Source organism: Humulus lupulus, chromosome 4 (assembly GCF_963169125.1).
Source record: "Humulus lupulus chromosome 4, drHumLupu1.1, whole genome shotgun sequence".
NCBI classification, from domain to species: Eukaryota; Viridiplantae; Streptophyta; class Magnoliopsida; order Rosales; family Cannabaceae; genus Humulus; species Humulus lupulus.
The window spans coordinates 1,885,611-1,905,708 of NC_084796.1; the positions used below are offsets into that span (position 1 = coordinate 1,885,611).

The 20,098-nt window shown below is 32.2% G+C and overlaps 1 protein-coding gene and 1 long non-coding RNA gene across 4 annotated transcripts; both read left to right on the forward strand.

Annotated features, from left to right (window-relative positions):
- The first annotated feature begins 137 nt into the window (after positions 1-137).
- On the forward strand, positions 138-5,681 carry LOC133829600 (uncharacterized). Of its 3 annotated transcripts, none has more exons than XM_062259327.1 (4): positions 138-414; positions 3,401-3,481; positions 3,801-4,371; positions 4,446-5,681. In XM_062259327.1, exons 3-4 carry the CDS (start codon positions 3,820-3,822, stop codon positions 5,466-5,468), a joined length of 1,575 nt encoding a protein of 524 aa, XP_062115311.1. In that variant the 5' UTR covers positions 138-414; positions 3,401-3,481; positions 3,801-3,819; the 3' UTR covers positions 5,469-5,681. The 3 variants fall into 3 exon arrangements, with proteins under 3 accessions (XP_062115311.1, XP_062115312.1, XP_062115313.1); XM_062259328.1 differs by lacking the exon at positions 138-414 and adding an exon at positions 737-755; XM_062259329.1 differs by lacking the exons at positions 138-414; positions 3,401-3,481 and adding an exon at positions 3,521-3,615.
- Positions 5,682-7,720: 2,039 nt separating this feature from the next.
- LOC133828764 (uncharacterized) lies at positions 7,721-9,758 on the forward strand. The gene is made up of 4 exons (XR_009891313.1): positions 7,721-8,132; positions 8,213-8,287; positions 8,758-8,819; positions 9,536-9,758. It is a non-coding gene; the product is annotated as an uncharacterized LOC133828764 (long non-coding RNA).
- The last annotated feature ends 10,340 nt before the right edge of the window (positions 9,759-20,098 follow it).

Here is a 20,098-nt window from a genome sequence, read left to right on the forward strand (position 1 = left end):
AAATACATGTGAGACTCACACAAATTATTAACTTTACCCTCTAAAATTTGAACAAAATATAAAAAAAGATTTAGATTCTCATTCCCACCTTTTTTTACCCCATACCAAACTCCCGGTAAGTGTGAATTTCTAACTTTGAACAAGGTATACTATATCTAACATTAGCAGGCAGAAAAAAAAAAAAAAACTCTCTCTTGTATTGTAAGAAAACAAGTGTAGTTGTGGTGATGTCATGTTATCTGATCTTGTTCATAATAATTGATAGATAAGATAATAATTTTAGACAGCCTTATGAATCACGTGTGCTTATTTATGGTCCATTGGTCAAATGAGTTGCACAAAAAAAAAGCTCACTTTTATGCAGAGTTATATACATAACAAAACCTTCTTCCAAACTGGAGAAAGGCTTATCAGGTAATAAAGATGCAATCTTTCTACTCTTTTCTTCTTCATTACATTATTTTCAGACTCACATTATCTCATGTTAATCCAAAAGTTCTAGGTTTTGGTTTTTTTTTGTTATTATTATTATTATTATGAGTCACAGCATCTCCTTGTTCTGATTTTTGTTTTCTGTGTTCATCATATTTGCTGGGAACTTTTAGTCCTAGTTGTAAGGAAAAAAGATGTAAACTTTAAGGTAGATTTATGGGGTTTCAGGTTCAAATGATTCAAAGCTCTTGTCTTTGGTTTGGATTGAATGTTCTTACTCACCATATTGATTTAAGGTCTCTCTTCTTCTGCTTTGGTTTCAGGTTCATATGATTCAAAACACTTCTTTTTGGTTTTGATTGAACCTATTTTCTTCTTCTTTGTTTTAAAGTTTATCCAAGTTATATGTTGCTCTTTCATGTTGCTGTAGATTATAATAGTTTAATTTGACCAAGAGTGGAATTCCAGACTAATATTCTATGTATTAATAAATTGCCATTGAGTCCAAATTCTTTAATAATATTTCATAGGTTTTTTATCATTACTTTGAACAACATTGATATCATACTAATGTTAAGCCACACAGATAGGAGAAGATCTTCTTCTACCCAAAAAAAAAAAAATTGTGCTAACTTTAAACTTTCTTGGCTGTAGATTCAGCTTGGGTTGAAATTTGAGAAGTTAATAAAGAGAGTAAAAAAATATAGTTTATATATATATGGACAATTTTTATATATATTATAGAAGATGAGAAATTGGTGAAAATTAGGGGTGTGCACAGCGTGGTTTGGGCGGTTTGAACACTTTTTAATACACCGCGCCACAAGTGCGGTGTAGTAGCTAGAACACACCGTGCGGAGTGATTTCGTTGCACCAAACCGACCAAACCAAACTATTTTTTGCGGTGTGGTTTGGGTGGTTTTCCACGGTGTAAGTGTGTTAAAAAATATGTGTGCGATAGAGATGATGATAAGGAGGAGGCGCAAATGAGATGAGAGAGGAATGAGTTGTTGTCGTGTATGATGTGTTAGAGAATAAAGTTATACCCTAATTTAAGTGGGCTCCTAATTTAAGTGGATTCCTAGTTTCAGATTGGGTTACTAAAAAATAGTAAATATGTAAAATTTAATATTTAATATTTTTTAACATATTTGTAAGTATACGGTGCGGTGTGGTGCAAACCAAAATTTCACACCGCCAAACCGCGCACCGCACCGCGCGGTTTAGCTAAGATACAAATCATACCGAACCATTCCACTTTCGACACCGCGGTTTGTGGTGTAGTGTGGTGCGGTGCGGTCGGTCGCCGCAGTTTGGCGGTTTAGATGCTCACCCCTAGTGAAAATAGCTCTTATTTTAAGTGGTTTTGCACTCTGGTCTATTTTAAATTTGACCAGTTGTTTAAATTTTTTTACCACTTGTTTAAATTTTCGACCAGTTGTCTAAATTATGAGAGGTCATTTTGCAAAGAATTATTAAAACTAAGCTAGAGTGCAAAATAACTTTAAAAAATAGTTCATTTTGCCAAAAAAAAAAAAAACTATTGATCTATTTGAATAATTTTAAGAATTGATAATTATTGAAAAATATATTATAAATAAGGTACGAAAGAGTAAATAAAAATGTTCATAATAAAACTATAGTAAAATAAAAGTAGCAGATATTATCATCGTGACATTGCTCTTATTTTTTTGTTTTGTTTTTACATAATAAATACACAACTACTACATATTATTGCAGGCACAAATCTTTAGCAAAATATTAAATATTTATTAAAAGAATCACAAAAATTAATATAAAAACTATGGTAGGGTGTGAAAGTGGTTGGTTGGTATGCTATAATTTCTTTTAATAGCTAATAATATGTAAGAAACTATTCCACTCTCCTCTACTCTACTCTTTCTTTTTCATTAGCATCTACTTGTTCTGGATATTTTCTGGAACTTTTTGTTCTAGTTTATTGGTAAAAAAGAAGTAAAATATTTCAGATTCATATGATTCAAAGCATTTATTTGGTTTTGATTGGATGTTGAACATTGCTTACCATATTTGTTTGATGCCCTCCATTGTGTTCTCAACAGTTTTTGTCTTTTACTAATATTAATTTTTTATAAGGGTTTATACCTTTTTGTACCTTGTGTTTTATCCCATTACCTGTTTGGATCCTGTATTTTAACAAATTACTTTTTGGACCCTATGTTTTGTAAAATTGTTAAAATAGAACTCTAAACCCGATTTTGGTCAATGTTTTCTCAACTAAAATCACAAATAATCTATCAAACTAACAATTCAGAACAAAAATAAAATCATTCTGCTTAAAAACTGTGTTGTTATATTCAATTTTTTCTTCATCAAAGAGTTTGGGGTTCTATTTTAATAATTTTACAAAACATAGGGTCCAAAAAGTAATTTTTTAAAAGATAAGTTCCAAACAAGTAATGAGATCAAATATAAGATCCAAAAAGATATAAACCCTTTTTATAATGTGGGTGGAAATGAAACATCTTTTGTAATGTTTGGCCATTGAATTCTCTTCACCCCATCTTTCCAAATCTGAAATACCCTTCATTCATTTTGTCTCATTTTTTAAGCTTGCTGATTCAGTGTGTGAGCATACAGATCAATAAGTATTGTTGGTGTTATTTAAGACCAATCTTACTATGGGAAAGTGAAATTGGGTTTGGACAAATAGTTTCTTATTGGTATATCATTCATGACTCAGTGGTCTAATAATGCTCTCAAGGCTACTTTGTTTGGATTGTCAACTTCCTACTCCTACTACACTTGTTCATAAATTTGAATAGCCATTATTTCATTCTGCAATTTTTTTTTCTTTCTTTTTTCATCAACAGAACAGATAGTGACATATTTGATATTATGATTACATGGATGACATCAAAGCACATTGCCAATCAATACATGTGTGTTGTGTTCCACTTTGACAGTTTTCTTTTGGTCACACTCACAGGGCAATATAAATTGTTCTCAGCTTCAGCAGGTTGCCTGTTCTCACTGGTTGCTTCTGCGAATTCGAACTCTGGCATATCAGGTCAGAACTCATGACTGTAATGTGTGTTTTATGTATAAGCTAGATGACACTTAATTTGACAACCTGACCATGGAAGCAGCAAGCAGAACCCACTTATGATTCAGCCTTGTATTCCCACAACCCCAAGCTATCTGGTATCCATTGCTGCATAGCTCCTATGTGCTTGTAATTCCATACCGTTCCACATTTTGTCGAAAAGAGGATAGTTTGTTTAACTTGCCAACTTGCCTGAATTCTATAGACAACAGATAAAAAGAAAATATAATATAACCTCAATGTAGGAAATTTGAATTTGTTATGCTTGCGTAACTTGTTGCAGGGTGGCAAGTGGCAACACTATGGAGCCGAGCAAGAAGCAAGAAAAGACAAATGGTTTAAGAAACCACAACAAAGTTAGAAGAGATGCAGTTGACTTGTGTGACACAGAGATTTCCAAGCAGCAGCAGTGTAATCCTCTTCCTCTTGTTAGTGCATTGAAGACTAAAGCTCAACAAAACGCGGCCACTTTTCACTTTCCCGGTCACAACAGAGGTCGTGGTGCCCCATCTTCATTAACTCAACTCATTGGTCTCAAACCATTTATTCACGATCTGGCTGCGATTCCAGAGCTTGACAACCTGACTTATCCGCACGGCCCCATTTTAGATGCACAAAAGGAAGCAGCCAAGCTTTTTGGGGCGTTGGAGACATGGTTTCTTGTTGGTGGGACCACCTGTGGAATCCATGCTGCAATTATGGCTACATGTTCACCGGGAGATTATCTAATTATTCCCCGGAATTGTCATTTATCAGCCACATCTGCTATGGTCTTATCTGGTGCCATACCTAAGTACATCATACCTGAATATGATGTTGAATGGGATATTGCAGTTGGGGTCCTTCCATCACAGGTGAGTCTTATTATACAATGAATTGTTTTGTTTTGATGAGTGCTTTGAAGTCTAAGAAAAGGCTTTCTATACAGGTGGAGAAGGCAATTGAGGAACTGGAGAAGGAAGGTCGAAAACCGGCTGCAGTCTTTGTGACTTCTCCTACTTATCATGGAATATGCAGCAACATAAGTGAGATATCCCAGTTGTGCCATTCTCATGGAATTCCTCTAATCGTGGATGAGGCTCACGGGGCTCATCTCGGGTTTCATCCTCACATGCCTAACTCAGCACTTCAGCAAGGGGCTGATTTGGCTGTTCAATCAACTCACAAAGTTCTTTGCTCTATGACACAATCATCAATGCTGCACATGTCAGGAAATCTTGTAGATAGCGAAAAAGTCTCTAGATGCCTTCGAGTGCTACAAAGCACTAGTCCTAGTTATCTTCTTCTAGCATCTTTAGATGCAGCTAGGCATCAACTTACTGAAAACCCAGAAGCCTTATTTGACAAAGCACTTGAAATAGTTGCTGAGGCTAAGAACGCAATAAGAACACTTCCCGGCATTTCCATACTCAACTCTCAGAGTTTCCCAGAGTTCCCAGCTGTGGATCCATTAAGGCTCACCATTGGTTTTAAACAGCTGAACATGTCTGGTTGTGAGGCAGATGAAATTTTGTACAGAGATAATGAGATTATCTGTGAGCTTTTTGGAACCACATCTATTACTTATGCATTTAATCTTGGAACTTGTAAGGAACATGTTGAGAGGTTAGTGTTTGGCCTAAAGAATATAGTGTCATCTGCAGCACTGACTGAGGGCACTGTAAAGAAGGTGGGACATGGTGTGTCTGCACCTTTTGCTGATTTTACTATAAGCCTAATTCCCAGAGATGCCTTTTTTAAAAGTAAAAGGAAAGTAAGCATTGAAAACTGCCTTGGGGAAGTTTGTGGGGAGCTCATATGTCCATACCCACCAGGAATTCCAGTGCTGATACCTGGTGAGACTATTACACAAAGTGCTTTGGATTATCTTTTTGATGTTAGAAGTAAGGGTGCTATCATCAATGGTGCTTCAGATCCTCAACTCTCTTCCATACTTGTCTGCAACAAGTAGAGCACATTTGGGTTCAAGTTCAGCTTTGTTGTCAATGTTAATGTCCAATTCCAACTTAGTCTGGCTGGTGTGAAAGTTATTGATTATACATTGTGTATGATATTTCAGAAAATTTCTGATTTTAAGGCCTCTAAATATGTTGAGTTGTCCTTAACTAGTCCTTACAAATATCTGAAATATATATTTTTGCATACATAGCAAAGTGAGCCCAATAATATTTCAATAAAATCATAATATAACTAGGTGTACAATATACATTTGATTAGTTTTATTTAGAAAATTTATTAATTATTTTTATTATGTTTTTATAATTGTGATATAAATTTTAATAAACAATATTATATATAAAAGAAAAACATAAACATATTAAAAGAAAACTTAAACCAAAATATTGTCTACAGGTTAAAAAAAATATGATATAACATTTTAGATCACAAACTACTCTATTTAAAGTACAAAATATTCATCATATTATTCAAAACACACTTTAATGATTAGAGAAAATGTTTGTTTATATTGATAGAAGAGAAATGTTATTCTAATTTCTTATGTACTTACATAGTTATAGTATTTCTTCGTACATATATAATATATTTATAATGTTTGTTGTTATTTGATATGAATATATGTATATATAAGTTAGATTAAGTAATAAAAAAATAACATGTTTTCTTTTTTTAAATATAATGATAAAAAATTTAATAAAAATTAAGATTATGTATTATACATTAAAATAATAATAATATTTTAGGGGAATTCTCCTATAGGAGCTTCACTTTAAGCCCTACTGATGAGGCTCTCAGTGTTCTCTACCCGTGAACAGTTTTCGACGCGATTTTTTTATGACCGTGTATATTATAGCTATTTAGAGCATCCTGCAAATTTTCAGAAAATTCCGAATAGTTTACAGTACCGAAAACTAAGTTCAAACATGTTGCACGCGTGACTAATTTTTTTATGCGCATGAAAAGCAACATGTTTGAACCTAGTTTTCGGTACTGTAAACTATTCGGAATTTTCTAAAAATTTGCAAGATACTCTAAATAGCTACAATATACAGGATCATAAAAAAAATCGCACCGAAAATTGTTCACGGGTCGAAAAACACTGAGAGCTCCACCGATAAGGTTTAAAGTGAAGCCCCTATAAAAGAATTGTCATAATATTTTATAACATTTGAATTTATACTAATATAATTATTAAATATCTAATCTTATATTAAATGTTATTATAATAATTATATTTATAATATTTAAATTTATATTAATATAATTATTAAATATTTATTCTACCAAAATTTTATAAAATTACAATTATATATTATTATATTAATAATATTTTTTAACATTTGAATTTACATTAATATAATCAATAAATATTTATTTTTAAATTGGTTTTAAATACATATTTCGTTAAATATTTGTAATATTCCATTACAATTAACAAAAAAAACTGCTAAAACCAAGAAAAACCGTGTAATACACATTTCTTTTTACATAGAAGATATATATTCATATTATGGTATGGAAAGATTAAAATATCCAAAATCAACGGTTTCTTGTAGAAAAAAAAATTAAATCTATCAAAATATCATAAAAATATTCAAATAAAATAAATGGCAAGATTTTTTTCATAATATTTCAAAAGAAATAAGTCACATTTTATAAATATTGATAAAATATCATATAATAATATATATTAAATTATTTTAATTGTTGTATTATTAAATAATTGTGTATTTAAAAAAAAATCTTATGAATGTTCATACACAAAAATAGGTGTTGTGGCTAGTGTAGCACCCACATTATTTTGATATATATATAGCCAATAATCACATGATTGCATTGCATTACATATCATACAATACGTATAATTTGAGCATATGCATATTCTTATAAGTGTTATCATGTATAAGTATAAAAGTTGTGTATGTGATGTCTATATGTATGCTCAATATTATTAACCTTGTGGAATTTGAGTTGTCTTTTATGGGTGTTTGATGTGCTCAAGATATAAGAAAGTATGAAAAATATGGACAAGGCATGGAATTAAGTGATGAAAGTGAGATATAGAAGGCAAAATAGGTTAAGTAGTGAAAAATAGTACAATGTTGATTACTAGTATTTCGGTGTAAAATTGAGTATTTATGGATTTACCAAATGTAATCGAGGTATGATTAAGGTCTCATTGATGATGTAAAAATGGTTTTAGAACCATTAGATCAATTCTTTATGGGAGGTATACATAATCAGTGGTATTGATGCAAAGTCAAAACGAGCTTAGCATAAGTGCGCTACGCTCGATCGGGTAAGCATAACTATTGGGTATGAAGTCATATGGACCTAAGGTTTGGTGTGAGTGTTTTACACATAAGGATAATAGGCCTAGCAGATTATTAAGTCGAAATTATTGAAGTGATAAGGTTTTCATAAGTCAAAAGGTGAAATGATGAGATGAAAGGTGTCAACTTTTGACAATAAGGCTAAATCATTGAAAATAAGGAATTTTCATCAAACCTTATCACTTTGCACGACCATTATTCTGAAAAACAGAGAGAAAAGAAAACCAAAAACCATTTCTTGGCTGGTTTGAAGAAATTCTAAGGAGATCCAAGTGAAAGCAAAGCCAAAGAAGTAGATTAAGCTTAGTTCTAGCCTTTTTATGGTAAGTTCTTGTACTTGGAAGTTAAACTATGTTTTTGAATTTTTCTGAAAGCTTATATATGGTGTTTTATCCTTTTTAAGATATTTCTTGGGGTTTCCAAGTGGTTTGAGGTTTAGAAAAGCTTGAAGAGATTGTTTTCACCGAAAAGTTGCTCGGTAAGTGAAATTTTGTGTTTTATGAGGTTTTTGGGGTTCTTGGAGTACAAGATGATTTTTGGTTATTTGATTGAGTTTATAAGAGAGTATATATATGTTTATAAATGTTTTAATAGATGTGGAGACTCATTTAATTTGGATGATGATCTAGGAGATAAGAATTTTATCAAAATCGGTATATGATAACTTTATGATGAATCATGTTGGTATTTGGGATATATGGTTATGGCAGGTTAATTGATGTTGATTATTGGTGGATTTTGATATTTGAGGATAGCTAAAATTAAGGGGAAACTCTGTCAAAATTTTCCCAAATGTCTAAGATAAATCTAATGCTCGATCTAGGTGGTTTAAGGCATTTTAGGCATGTTTTGGGTATGAAAGTTGATATGATGTTTTATGGGTATTTTTAAATGATATTTCAATGTCTTACTGCCTTCATTGTGATGAGAAATCCATGCCATTGTCAGGATAAGCATATCAACACCTAAGACATCACTTATTACACGGTGAAATATATTGTGGACAAAAGGTAAGTAAAGTACTCAACTGCAACACAAGAATTATGTGTTATGTGAAAGTATGCATTATATGAATATTTTGTGAGTAAGTGGTATTAACATACAGTGACACTTCATCATAAATTTGTATGCATGGCATAATAGTGATATGGTAAATTATTATATGATATAAGACCATGCATGATATTATGATGATTAATTATATGATGCCTTTGCAAGTTTTGTGCAACATAAAAGAAAGTTGTAATAAGAAGTTAAGTTCAGTGCCACTGTTTTGAAAAGGCAAATGAAAGTGTTAATAAGTGTAAACGGAGGCCTATAGTAGGCTTATAGTGGCTGCCCAATAATTTGGGCTAGGTTTAGTGAACTAATTATATTGTTTGCCATATTTCCGTTTTTATTTCTCCTCCATATGAGTTATTGTTATATGTATTGATACCACAGTGTGTGGCCGCCTTAACTCTTGAGCCTGACGGGGCAACGATGGAATAAGGTTTTTAATGTGCCCTACTGTGGTGATGGCTAGCCGGAGGAGAACCCATGGGATTTTATATTGTATGTGTAACAAGCCCTGCAGGCATTGACCAATTCAAACAGTGTGCACAATATTAAGGGGCCCAAAATTTAAAAAGAAGTTGTGTATGTCCATTGATATTGGGTAATCATTAGCATTGCATGCATTACTTTGCTTACTGAGCTTTAGGCTCACAGTTGTCTTGTGTTGCAGGTAGAGAAAGAAATGTGTGAATGACATGAGGAGAACTGAAGCATGGTCCTAACCCTGATTTGTACATATGAACATATCGACCTTTTGTGGGTTATTTCAGTTATCAGTGAGATGTTTGTAATAAAGTGTGAAGTTATGTTTTGAAAATAAATTGGGTTATTTAATACTTATGTATAATATGTTTGAGACCCACTTTATGTTTAATGTAAATAATGTGAAATAAGTTTTCAAGTTTTAAAAAAATAAATAAATAAATAAATGTCCAAACTTTTACAGTAATAAATTATGATATAGTTTTAAAACGTAACACCTCAAATATGGTTTTAACTAAAATAAGTGAGGGTGTTACAGCTAGGGATGAAACATCCAAAGTTAGAGCTTCTTTAACAGGAGAGCTCCATGCTGTTTGGGATGAATGGCACGTTTACTAAACTATAAGTATAATCGGAATAAATCAATGAGAGAAATGAATGAAAATTAAATATTGAAAAATCGGGATCATTATTTTATTATGTTGTTTACTAAACTAACCAGAAAGGGAATGAGAAACATTTTATTTTGTTTACATAATTAGGAAAAATAATCGGAATGCTTTAATTTGACTAAATTGTCTTTTGTAGAAAATGTTTTTTTTTCAAATGATAATATTTTTTAGGCTAAATCTGTCTTTTAATTTTTAATAATAAAAAACAAAAATAAAATAAATAAAAATTGATTACTAGTAATGACATTACCTAAAAGAGGAGAAGTATTCCTATTGTTTTCTCCTAAATTTATGTGGGTCCTATAAACTATTCATATTACTAAATGAAAATAAACAAATGAATGAGAATGATTACAACATATGTGATTCTCATTACTTATTAGTAAACATGTCATAAAGATGGCCAAAGAGATGAATTTTGAGACTTTGTCCATTTCCTCATATTGTGAGATAGTAATGAATTTGCTTAATGAAAATTCCTCTAATTGGGGTGACTTAATCATGCTATGCTAATCAAGAAAAATAAAATTGAATCAGTGATTTGTAGCTTTTGTGGGCTCCATTTTACTCTTAAGATGAAAATAACTTGGGTACTTAAGTATAACATTTTGTTTAACTTTGGTACTTTCACCGCAAAAATCCCTTTATAAAATTATTAAGATTCTAAAATTACAATTTTTAGTGATAGTTGAAATCAATCAAACTATCTATTAAAAAAATATAGATTTCCTTCACTTTAATTGTATATATTCAAAGCATTAACTGTGAATCAAATTAATGAAACTACAATAAATCAAATAATGTTATTTCTTGAGTCAAGTATAATACTTATATTTTTTAGAATTATATATGAACAATTTAATCAACCACACTTAATCAAATAATATTATATTTTAACAAAAATAAGAACCAAGTGAAATAATTTATAACAATATTAAATATATGATATTAGAGATGAAAGAATTATTCAAAGAAGACAAAATCAAAACTTTATTGCTCATTTTGGGAGATCAACATAAAATAAACACTATTTAGTAATATCTTGTTTCATCCTCCACCTAATAATTTGAAGATGATTAGAAATCCATAACTAAGAAAAACAAAAGAAAAATTACAACATAAATAGGATAATATTTGGAGGAGGAGACTCCAAATTATTCATCTAAAAATATGATAACTCTACAAAATATAATTATTTTACCACATTTTTTATGCTAATTGTTGCTAAATTATTGAGTTTGCTGTAGTTTGATTTTATTAAATTTATTTTGATTTTATAGATTTGTGTATGTTTTTATAGTTATTTTGTTGTAGTTTAAATTATTTGAATAAGTGTTGTGTGATTAAATAGTCAAAAATGTGCTTTTATTGATTTTAAATGTTAAATTAAATTAAGTTTAATTAGTATTTTTAAATAATTAATATGACTCATTTTATAATTAAAAATATTTGATTGTGATTTAATTTATTTTGTAAGAAAATGATTGCATTAGCGGTACTTGAAACAAAAAAAATAAAGAAAAGAAAATAAAGTTGTGATGGAAGGAGAATTATGGTATAATTGAGGAGGAAAAATAAACAAAAAAAATTGCACTAGGCCCACGCGCTTCTTCCTCCCAGGCCCGCCTGGGCTCCCTCCTCTTCCATTTGGGCCCGCCAGCATCAGCTCACCTAACAACCCACACCAGCTAGCAGCTCCACCACGGACCACTTACCAAATATAACTAAATTAATAATTGTAAACAATATTATTAAGATAATACAATCCACAAATATAAGTTCAATGAGAACTTAGCAAAAATATGAGAAAAAATAAATTACTTTCTATATTTATGGGCATAAAATTTATGCCACAAATTATGGTAATTCTAGCAACAAAAAAAAAGTTTAAATATGGGAATTCCATGAAATATTATGAACAAAATACCATAAATAAAAATACACACTCTCTCTCTTACTTTACTCTTTCTCTCCATCTCTCACGCATATTTCACTCACACTCTCCATTTTCTCTCACAACAATGAGAGCTCTCTCACACCGGCAAATGGACGACGTACCTCCGATCACCGCCGACGCCATCTCCGATTTGTCTTCTTCTTCGCATTCTTCTTCTTCTTCTTTACGCTCTTCTGCGTCTTCTTTGTTGTTTCATTTTTTTTTTCAGATCTGGTTTTCTTTTTCAGATCAAATTTTTTTTTTCCAAATATGTCTAAGTAACAAATTACTGTCACGATTTTGTTTTATTTTCAAATCTAAGTTTTTGGTGGACCTACCTATAACCAATTACCTTATTTAATCTCCTTCTTCATGGTAGTTTTTTAAATATGATTTTTTTTAGATCTGATTTTTTTTATTAAACTACCTAAGTAACCAGCTACTGCCACGATTTTGTTTTATTTTCATATCTGAGTTTTTTGTGGACCTAGTTGTAACCAGTCACTTTATTTAATCTCATTCTTCATGGTTGTTTTTAAATATGATTTTTATTTTTTAGATCTGGTTTTTTTTTTTATAAAACTACCTAAGTAACCTTCTTCGATCTTCTTCTGGGTTATTTTCATATCTGATTTTACTTTTTCATATATATTTTTTTTAAGATTTAACTAAGTAACCAATTACCAGTTAGTTATTTTGATAGGGGTAACCAGTTACCACCTTCTACTTCTTAGATTCATTTTTTTATTTTTTAAGTTTTTTTTTCTTTCTAGGTTTGGCTTAGTAACTAGTTATCAATCAGTTATTTTAATAGGGGTAACCGGTTACCTTCTTCTTCTTCTTTACTGGTTATATTCTGATCTGTTTTTTTTTTATTTCCAAATTTGGCAGTAACCGGTTACAATTCACTCGAGTACTTTCCATGGCAGTTAAAATTGATAGTGGTAACCGATTATTATTTAAAATGAAATTAAATGCTATATATACATGTCCAACAATAATCCAAAGCATACATATGTATAATGAAAATAATCCAAACATCATCATCACCACAACTAGTGAAAGCCAACATCATTACCTCGTATTTAAATGTATATATAAAAGCAACATAATAAAAATGGTGACAGTTCGAGCTTTTCTGGCTGTTGGTGCATCAAAGAATTGGGAGTTACATCAGATGGATGTACATAATGCCTTCTTTCACGACGATTTAGACGAGGAGGTGTATATGAAACTTCCTCCATAATTTAACTTTACTGATTCCGATTTGGTTTGTCGCTTGCGTAAGTCGTTGTATGGTTTGAGACAGGCACGTTGGTTTGCAAAACTCGTGATAACTTTAAAGGGGTATGGTTTTCTTCAGTCCTATTCTGATTATTCCCTATTTACATACACTAAAGGGCCTGTACAGATTAATATACTAGTGTATGTTGATGATTTGGTAATCTCTGGTAATGATTTTGCTGTGGTGACATGTTTTAAAGCCTATTTGAGCAAATGTTTTTATATGAAGGATCTTGGTGTGCTTAAATATTTTCTTGGCATTGAGGTGGCTAGAAGCTCTTCAGGGTTGCTCTTATGTCAAAGGAAATATGATCTTTATATTATTTCAGAGGCAGGATTGTTGGGCTCAAAGCCAACTTCATTCCCGATCGAACAAAATCATAAGTTGGCGTGTGCCACAGGGCCTTATCTTTCAGATCCTGAGCCTTATAGACGTTTGCTTAGGCGTCTTATTTATTTGGCGGTTACCCACCCTGACTTGGCATACTCAGTTCATATCCTGTCACAATTCATGCACGAACCAAGACAGGAACATTGGGATGCTGCATTACGAGTTGTTCACTATTTAAAACAATCTCCGGGTCAAGGCATTCTATTGCGCTCAGACAGTGAGTTGTCTTTGACAGGTTGGTGTGACTCAGATTGGGCAGCCTGCCCTCTTACTAGGCGGTCTCTTACTGGTTGGTTTGTGCTTTTGGGGAATTCGCCAATTTCATGGAAAACTAAGAAGCAACATATTGTAGCTCGCTCGTCAGCTGAGGCTGAATATCGTTCTATGGATTCTATTACTTGTGAACTTAAATGGTTGAAGGGTCTACTTTTGAGTTTGGGAGTTCATCATCCAAAGGCGATTCCTCTATTTTGTGATAGCCAGTCTGCATTGCATATAACGCAGAATCTAGTATTTCACGAACGCACGAAACACATTGAAGTTGACTGTCATTTCATGCGAGATGCCATCCAAGAATGTCTTATTGCTCCGTCTTATTTACCGACGACGGTTCAATTGGAGGACATTTTTACCAAGGCTTTAGGAAAGAAGCAATTTGATTTTCTTCTTGACAAGTTGGGCATTTTAGACTTACATGCTCCAACTTGAGGGGGAGTGTTACGATATTATGTGATATGGTGTGATATTTATTCCTTGATTCTAGGATAGAATATATGAGTGATTGCTTTATTATAGAAAACCACTTTAGCATTTGGGTTGATAATTAGGGAGTTGCAGCCCTTGCTGCCAACCCGATTTTTCATGCTAGGTGCAAACACATAGAAATTGATTTGCACTTTGTTCGAGACCAATTGCTTGCGAATGAGCTTTCAATACGTTATGTACCCTCTGTAGACCAAGCTGCAAACATCCTCACCAAAGCTCTACCAATCGATTGCTTTGCATATCTCAAGTCCAAACTTAATGTGGTTCATACCCCTTTCGTTTGAGGGGAGATAATAACATAGATATCAGTTTAGGTGTTAGTTTAAAAACAGTTAACCATTTTATTTTCTTTTTAGGCAATTGTTTAGCTGTCCTTTTTTCTAAATTAGAATTTGTTATTTTATAACAAACTTCTTCTTTTTTCAGCTTATATTTTGTTGCCTATAAATAAAGCTAACACCTTAGTTTCATAACTAAGGTTTTCAAGAAATTCTTGTCATTCTTTTCTAAAGTTTCCTTATATAATTTCCAGCTTCTTTAACTTCTTTATTCATCAATAGATAGTAGATACCATATAGATTGTGGTTGTGGGAGTTGCCCATTATAGCATGATGGAATACAAGGTTGAATCATAAGTGGGTTAACAAAAAAAATCTCTGCTTGCTGCTTCCATGGTCAAGATTTTTACAAAGTATTGAGAGTTTTAAGCCCGAATAAAAAAAGCCCAAATTTAAATCATAAATTTTATTTACTTAAAACGCAAGCTAGGTTTTTTTATATATGAAAAGAAAACCCTAGAAAACAAAGAATGGCCCTCAGTCAGAGTCAGTCTCACCCTCATCGATCCTCTCTCTCTCCAATTTCTCACGTCTTCTGTGTGTGTTTTCAGTGGTTTAGAAGCAAAAACCAATGATGAGGTAACTCTTCTTCTCTTCTCCTTTCCAAGTTTGAGCGTTATTTTCATGATTTTAAGCTTTTTAGTTATAAAATGCCTTTTTTTTTGGCTTCTTTCTTAGAAATATGATTGAATTGAATTGGATACATATGGATCAAGTATTGAGAAGATTTTTATAATGTCAACTTTTTATAAGATTCATTGAAATCTTAAATTGATAAGTGGGCTTCTCACATGAATTTTATATACTCATTTAGTCTAAACACATGACACAAGAAATAAAGAACACACTCACTTACCTTAAAATTTGAACAAAGAACCTAGTGTTTATAAACACATGAAACAACAAAATACCACTATATTATATTGCATTTGATATATTGATCACGTACTATTGTTTTTATACATGTTTAATGCCTTTGTTATTGCTTTTTCATTGTCTATTTGCATCGTGTGTTCTTTAAGCCTACCAATTGTTTGATATTGGTTTTGCAGAAAACTTCCCACCCTAGTTTGAAATAGCAAAAGAACTCGCTCATTTTTTGTTTTCTCTCTCAAAGCTCTCATTACTGATTCTCTGTGTTTTCTCTCTGCTATCCGATCGCTGCCATTACCATTATCATCGGTAAGCATTTCTATACGACTTCATCTGTTTCTATACTTTTTCGTTGTCTATTTGCATCGTGTGTTCTTTAAGCTTACCAATTGTTTGATATTGGTTATGCAGAAAACTTCCAACTGATAGACCCGAAACGGGTATGTTTTAAATATTTATAACTCGCAAGCGCACGAATTGTATATGAAATATAATGTTCGTGTAAGCACGAGATCGAACCCAAAAGAGTTGTCTAAAATCGAAAAGAAAATTATTTTAAATCAAAATTAATAAATTATAACCTAGCTCCAAAGATTGAAGGGATTTTTGAATAATGAACATAAAATAAAAGACAATAATATAGAAATTAAAGACAATATATCTTACTAAGTTAATAATTGTAAACAAGATGTTAAAATAAGATTATTAAGGATTAGAATCCACAAAATACAAGTTCAATAATATTTATAAGTACATTGATTCCCAAGTTTTAGTGATAGTTAAAATAAATCAAACTATAATTTTCCAAATAGACTTATAATTTTAAGCACAAATTACTTCTAAAAAGATAAGATTTTTCTTCACTTTTCAAAATTATAATTTCAAAGCATTTAGTGTAAATCAATCTAATGAAATAACAAATAAATCAATGAACATTATTTATAAGGCAAAACATAATATTTTTGTTCTAAGCATAGATGTGTACAATTTAATGACACTTCTTACACAAAGAATATTATGTTTTTGCACTAATGAAGAGCAAAGTGTAAATATGTGCTAACAATCCAAAATACATGATATTTAATATGAAAGAAAATATTTGAAGAAGAAAATTCCATAAACTTTGTTGCACAAAAATGGGAAATCAACATACAAAATAAACATTATCTAGTTACATATTGTTTCATCATCACCTTAATAATCTTAAGAAAATTAGAAACCCATAACTAAAATAGCAAATACAAACTAAAAATTACAGCATAAATAGGAAAATTTGGAGGATGAACCCCCAAATTTTTCCTCTAAAAATACATAGAAAATAACCAAAAAGAAGAAGAAGATGAAGAGAATAGAGAGGTTTTGAAATGTGTAGAATTTTTGGTATGGTCACCTCCTCTAAAATGGACACCCTAAATGGTCTTCAAAACTCCATATTTATAGCCAAAATGAGGTATTAAAATAATCAATTTAAATTAATTAAATTGATTAAATTAATTTAATTAATTATAATATGGCAAATAGGGATAAATTATAGAGTGTAATAATGATGTTTTGGGGTAAAATATGTAGAAAAGTTTGGTAAAAAATTGGTATTATTGGCAAAGGGGACAAGTAGACAAAATGTATTTGTTGGGCTCAAAAAATGGGAAAATGGCAGCTGTAGGAGGCTCATGGCAGTCTTGGGCGTGTGGTGTTTGGAGTAGCTGGGGAAGCCCCTGGCGTGGGCTTGTTGGAGTGAAGAGGATAGCAGGCGGTTGGCAGGTCTGGCTAGTGGAAGAAGAGCAGGGCTTGTGGGCAGAATGGGCCTTGGAGCTGGGCCGTTGGGCAGGCCCACGATGGGCTGGGGGAGGGAAACAGCAGGCATAAATTTGGGCCACGTGGGGCTTGCTGGGGTCTTCGGGCTGGTCTCGGCTGGGAGATTGAGGAGGTGTGATGGATGCTTTGCTGAGGAGGAAGGTGGCTTCGGGTGGGCTGGGTGCAGCAGCTAGAAGGAGGCAGCTAGGCAGGGGCCTGTTGGGCCGCAGTGTTGAAGAGGTTGGGCCTTGTGCCAATTTTTTGTTACTTCCTCTTCAAAAATACCATTTTCCTTTCTTTCTCTTGCTTTTCAAGAGCCCAAAAATACAACATATTACCTAACAAAATAAACATAAACTAAATCATAATAAAATATTTCCGCTATAAAATAAATCAAGTTAATTCTTTGAAAATATTAATTATAACTTAATTTATATTTAACATTTAAATTCAATAATACAACATTTTTTACCTCAAACTAAACAATAATAATTCAAATAATTTACTACAACATTTTACAACAAAATAACTATAAAAACACACAAAAATCTATAAAATCCAAATAAACCCAATAAATTCAAAATTACTTAAAAACTTAATAAATCAATTAAAAACTCAAGAATTAAGCAATAATTAGCACATAAAAAGTGGTAAAATAACTCTATTTTGTAGAGTTATCACCCACCCTAGTTTGAAATAGCAAATGAACTCACTCATTCTGTGTTTTCTCTCTCAAAGCTCTCATTACTGATTCTCTATGTTTTCTCTCTGCTATCCGATCGCCGCCATTACCATTATCATCGGTAAGCATTTTTATACGACTTCATCTGTTTCTATACATGTTTAATGCCTCTGTTATTGCTTTTTCGTTGTCTATTTGCATCGTGTGATCTTTAAGCTTACCAATTGTTTGATATTGGTTCTGCAAAAAACTCCCGCCCTAGTTTGAAATAGCAAATGAACTCACTCATTCTGTGTTTTCTCTCTCAAAGCTCTCATTACTGATTCTCTATGTTTTCTCTCTGCTATCCGATCGTCGCCATTACCATTATCATCGGTAAGCATTTCTATACGACTTCATCTGTTTCTATACATGTTTAATGCCTCTGTTATTGCTTTTTCGTTGTCTATTTGCATCGTGTGTTCTTTAAACTTACCAATTGTTTGATATTGGTTCTGCATAAAACTTCCCGCCCTAGTTTGAAATAGCAAATGAACTCACTCATTCTATGTTTTCTCTCTCAAAGCTCTCATTACTGATTCTCTGTGTTTTCTCTCTGCTATCTGATCGCCGCCATTACCATTATCATCGGTAAGCATTTTTATACGACTTCATCTGTTTCTATACATGTTTAATGCCTCTGTTATTGCTTTTTCGTTGTCTATTTGCATCGTGTGATCTTTAAGCTTACCAATTGTTTGATATTGGTTCTGCATAAAACTCCCGCCCTAGTTTGAAATAGCAAAAGAACTCACTCATTTTGTGTTTTCTCTCTCAAAACTCTCATTACTGATTCTCTGTGTTTTCTCTCAGCTAGATCGCTGCCATTACCATTATCATTGGTAAGCATTTCTATACGACTTCATATGTTTCTATACATGTTTAATGCCTCTGTTATTGCTTTTTCGTTGTCTATTTGCATCGTGTGTTCTTTAAGCTTACCAATTGTTTGATATTGGTTCTGCAGAAAACTTCCCACCCTAGTTTGAAATAGCAAATGAACTCACTCATTCTATGTTTTCTCTCTCAAAGCTCTCATTACTGATTCTCTGTGTTTTCTCTCTGCTATCTGATCGCCGCCATTACCATTATCATCGGTAAGCATTTTTATACGACTTCATCTGTTTCTATACATGTTTAATGCCTCTGTTATTGCTTTTTCGTTGTCTATTTGCATCGTGTGATCTTTAAGCTTACCAATTGTTTGATATTGGTTCTGCATAAAACTCCCGCCCTAGTTTGAGATAGCAAATGAACTCACTCATTCTGTGTTTTCTCTCTCAAAGCTCTCATTACTGATTCTCTGTGTTTTCTCTCTGCTATTTGATCGCCGCCATTACCATTATCATCAGTAAGCATTTCTATACGACTTCATCTGTTTCCATACATGTTTAATGCCTCTGTTATTGCTTTTGTTATATTATTTTAAATAATATAATGTTAGTTTAAATAATGTGACATAATGTGATTTGTCACACCTTGTAACATATTATTGAGAGTCACAAAAATTGGACACATGTGTGTGGCAAATGTGAGATATTTTGGAGTTACAAAACAAACATGTAACTCCCAAATATTACCCAATAATGTGTAGATTTGATATTACACATTTTGATTTGAATTTCTCAAAGCCATAAGAGATATGACTGTTAGAGATATGATTTTAACTCCCATAATGTGTATGGAAGTTACAAAATCAAGTGGGAATGAATTTGGAACGTTTTGGAAAATTTGGAAAATTGGTTGCTGAAAAAATGTCTTAGGCCGCGGCCCAAGAGTCAGAAAACATCGTGGGCCGCTGCCCATGTTTTTCAGGCCGCAGCCTGAGTGGCTGACATCATTTTCCAAACTTCAGTTTTATCCAATTTTGAACATTTCCAACAGCCAAGTAACTCCCAAATCTCTATTTTAATTCCATTAACATCCAATTAATCATTGGTAACAACCATGGGGGTTGGTGGAATTTGAAATTCAAAG

Excerpts from the sequence above, each read along its gene's own strand:
- LOC133829600 (XM_062259327.1), top strand. The coding sequence starts at position 3,820 with ATGGAGCCGAGCAAGAAGCAAGAAAAGACAAATGGTTTAAGAAACCAC. Across the intron at positions 4,372-4,445 it reads TTGGGGTCCTTCCATCACAG|GTGGAGAAGGCAATTGAGGA; the intron begins GTGAGTCTTATT and ends CTTTCTATACAG.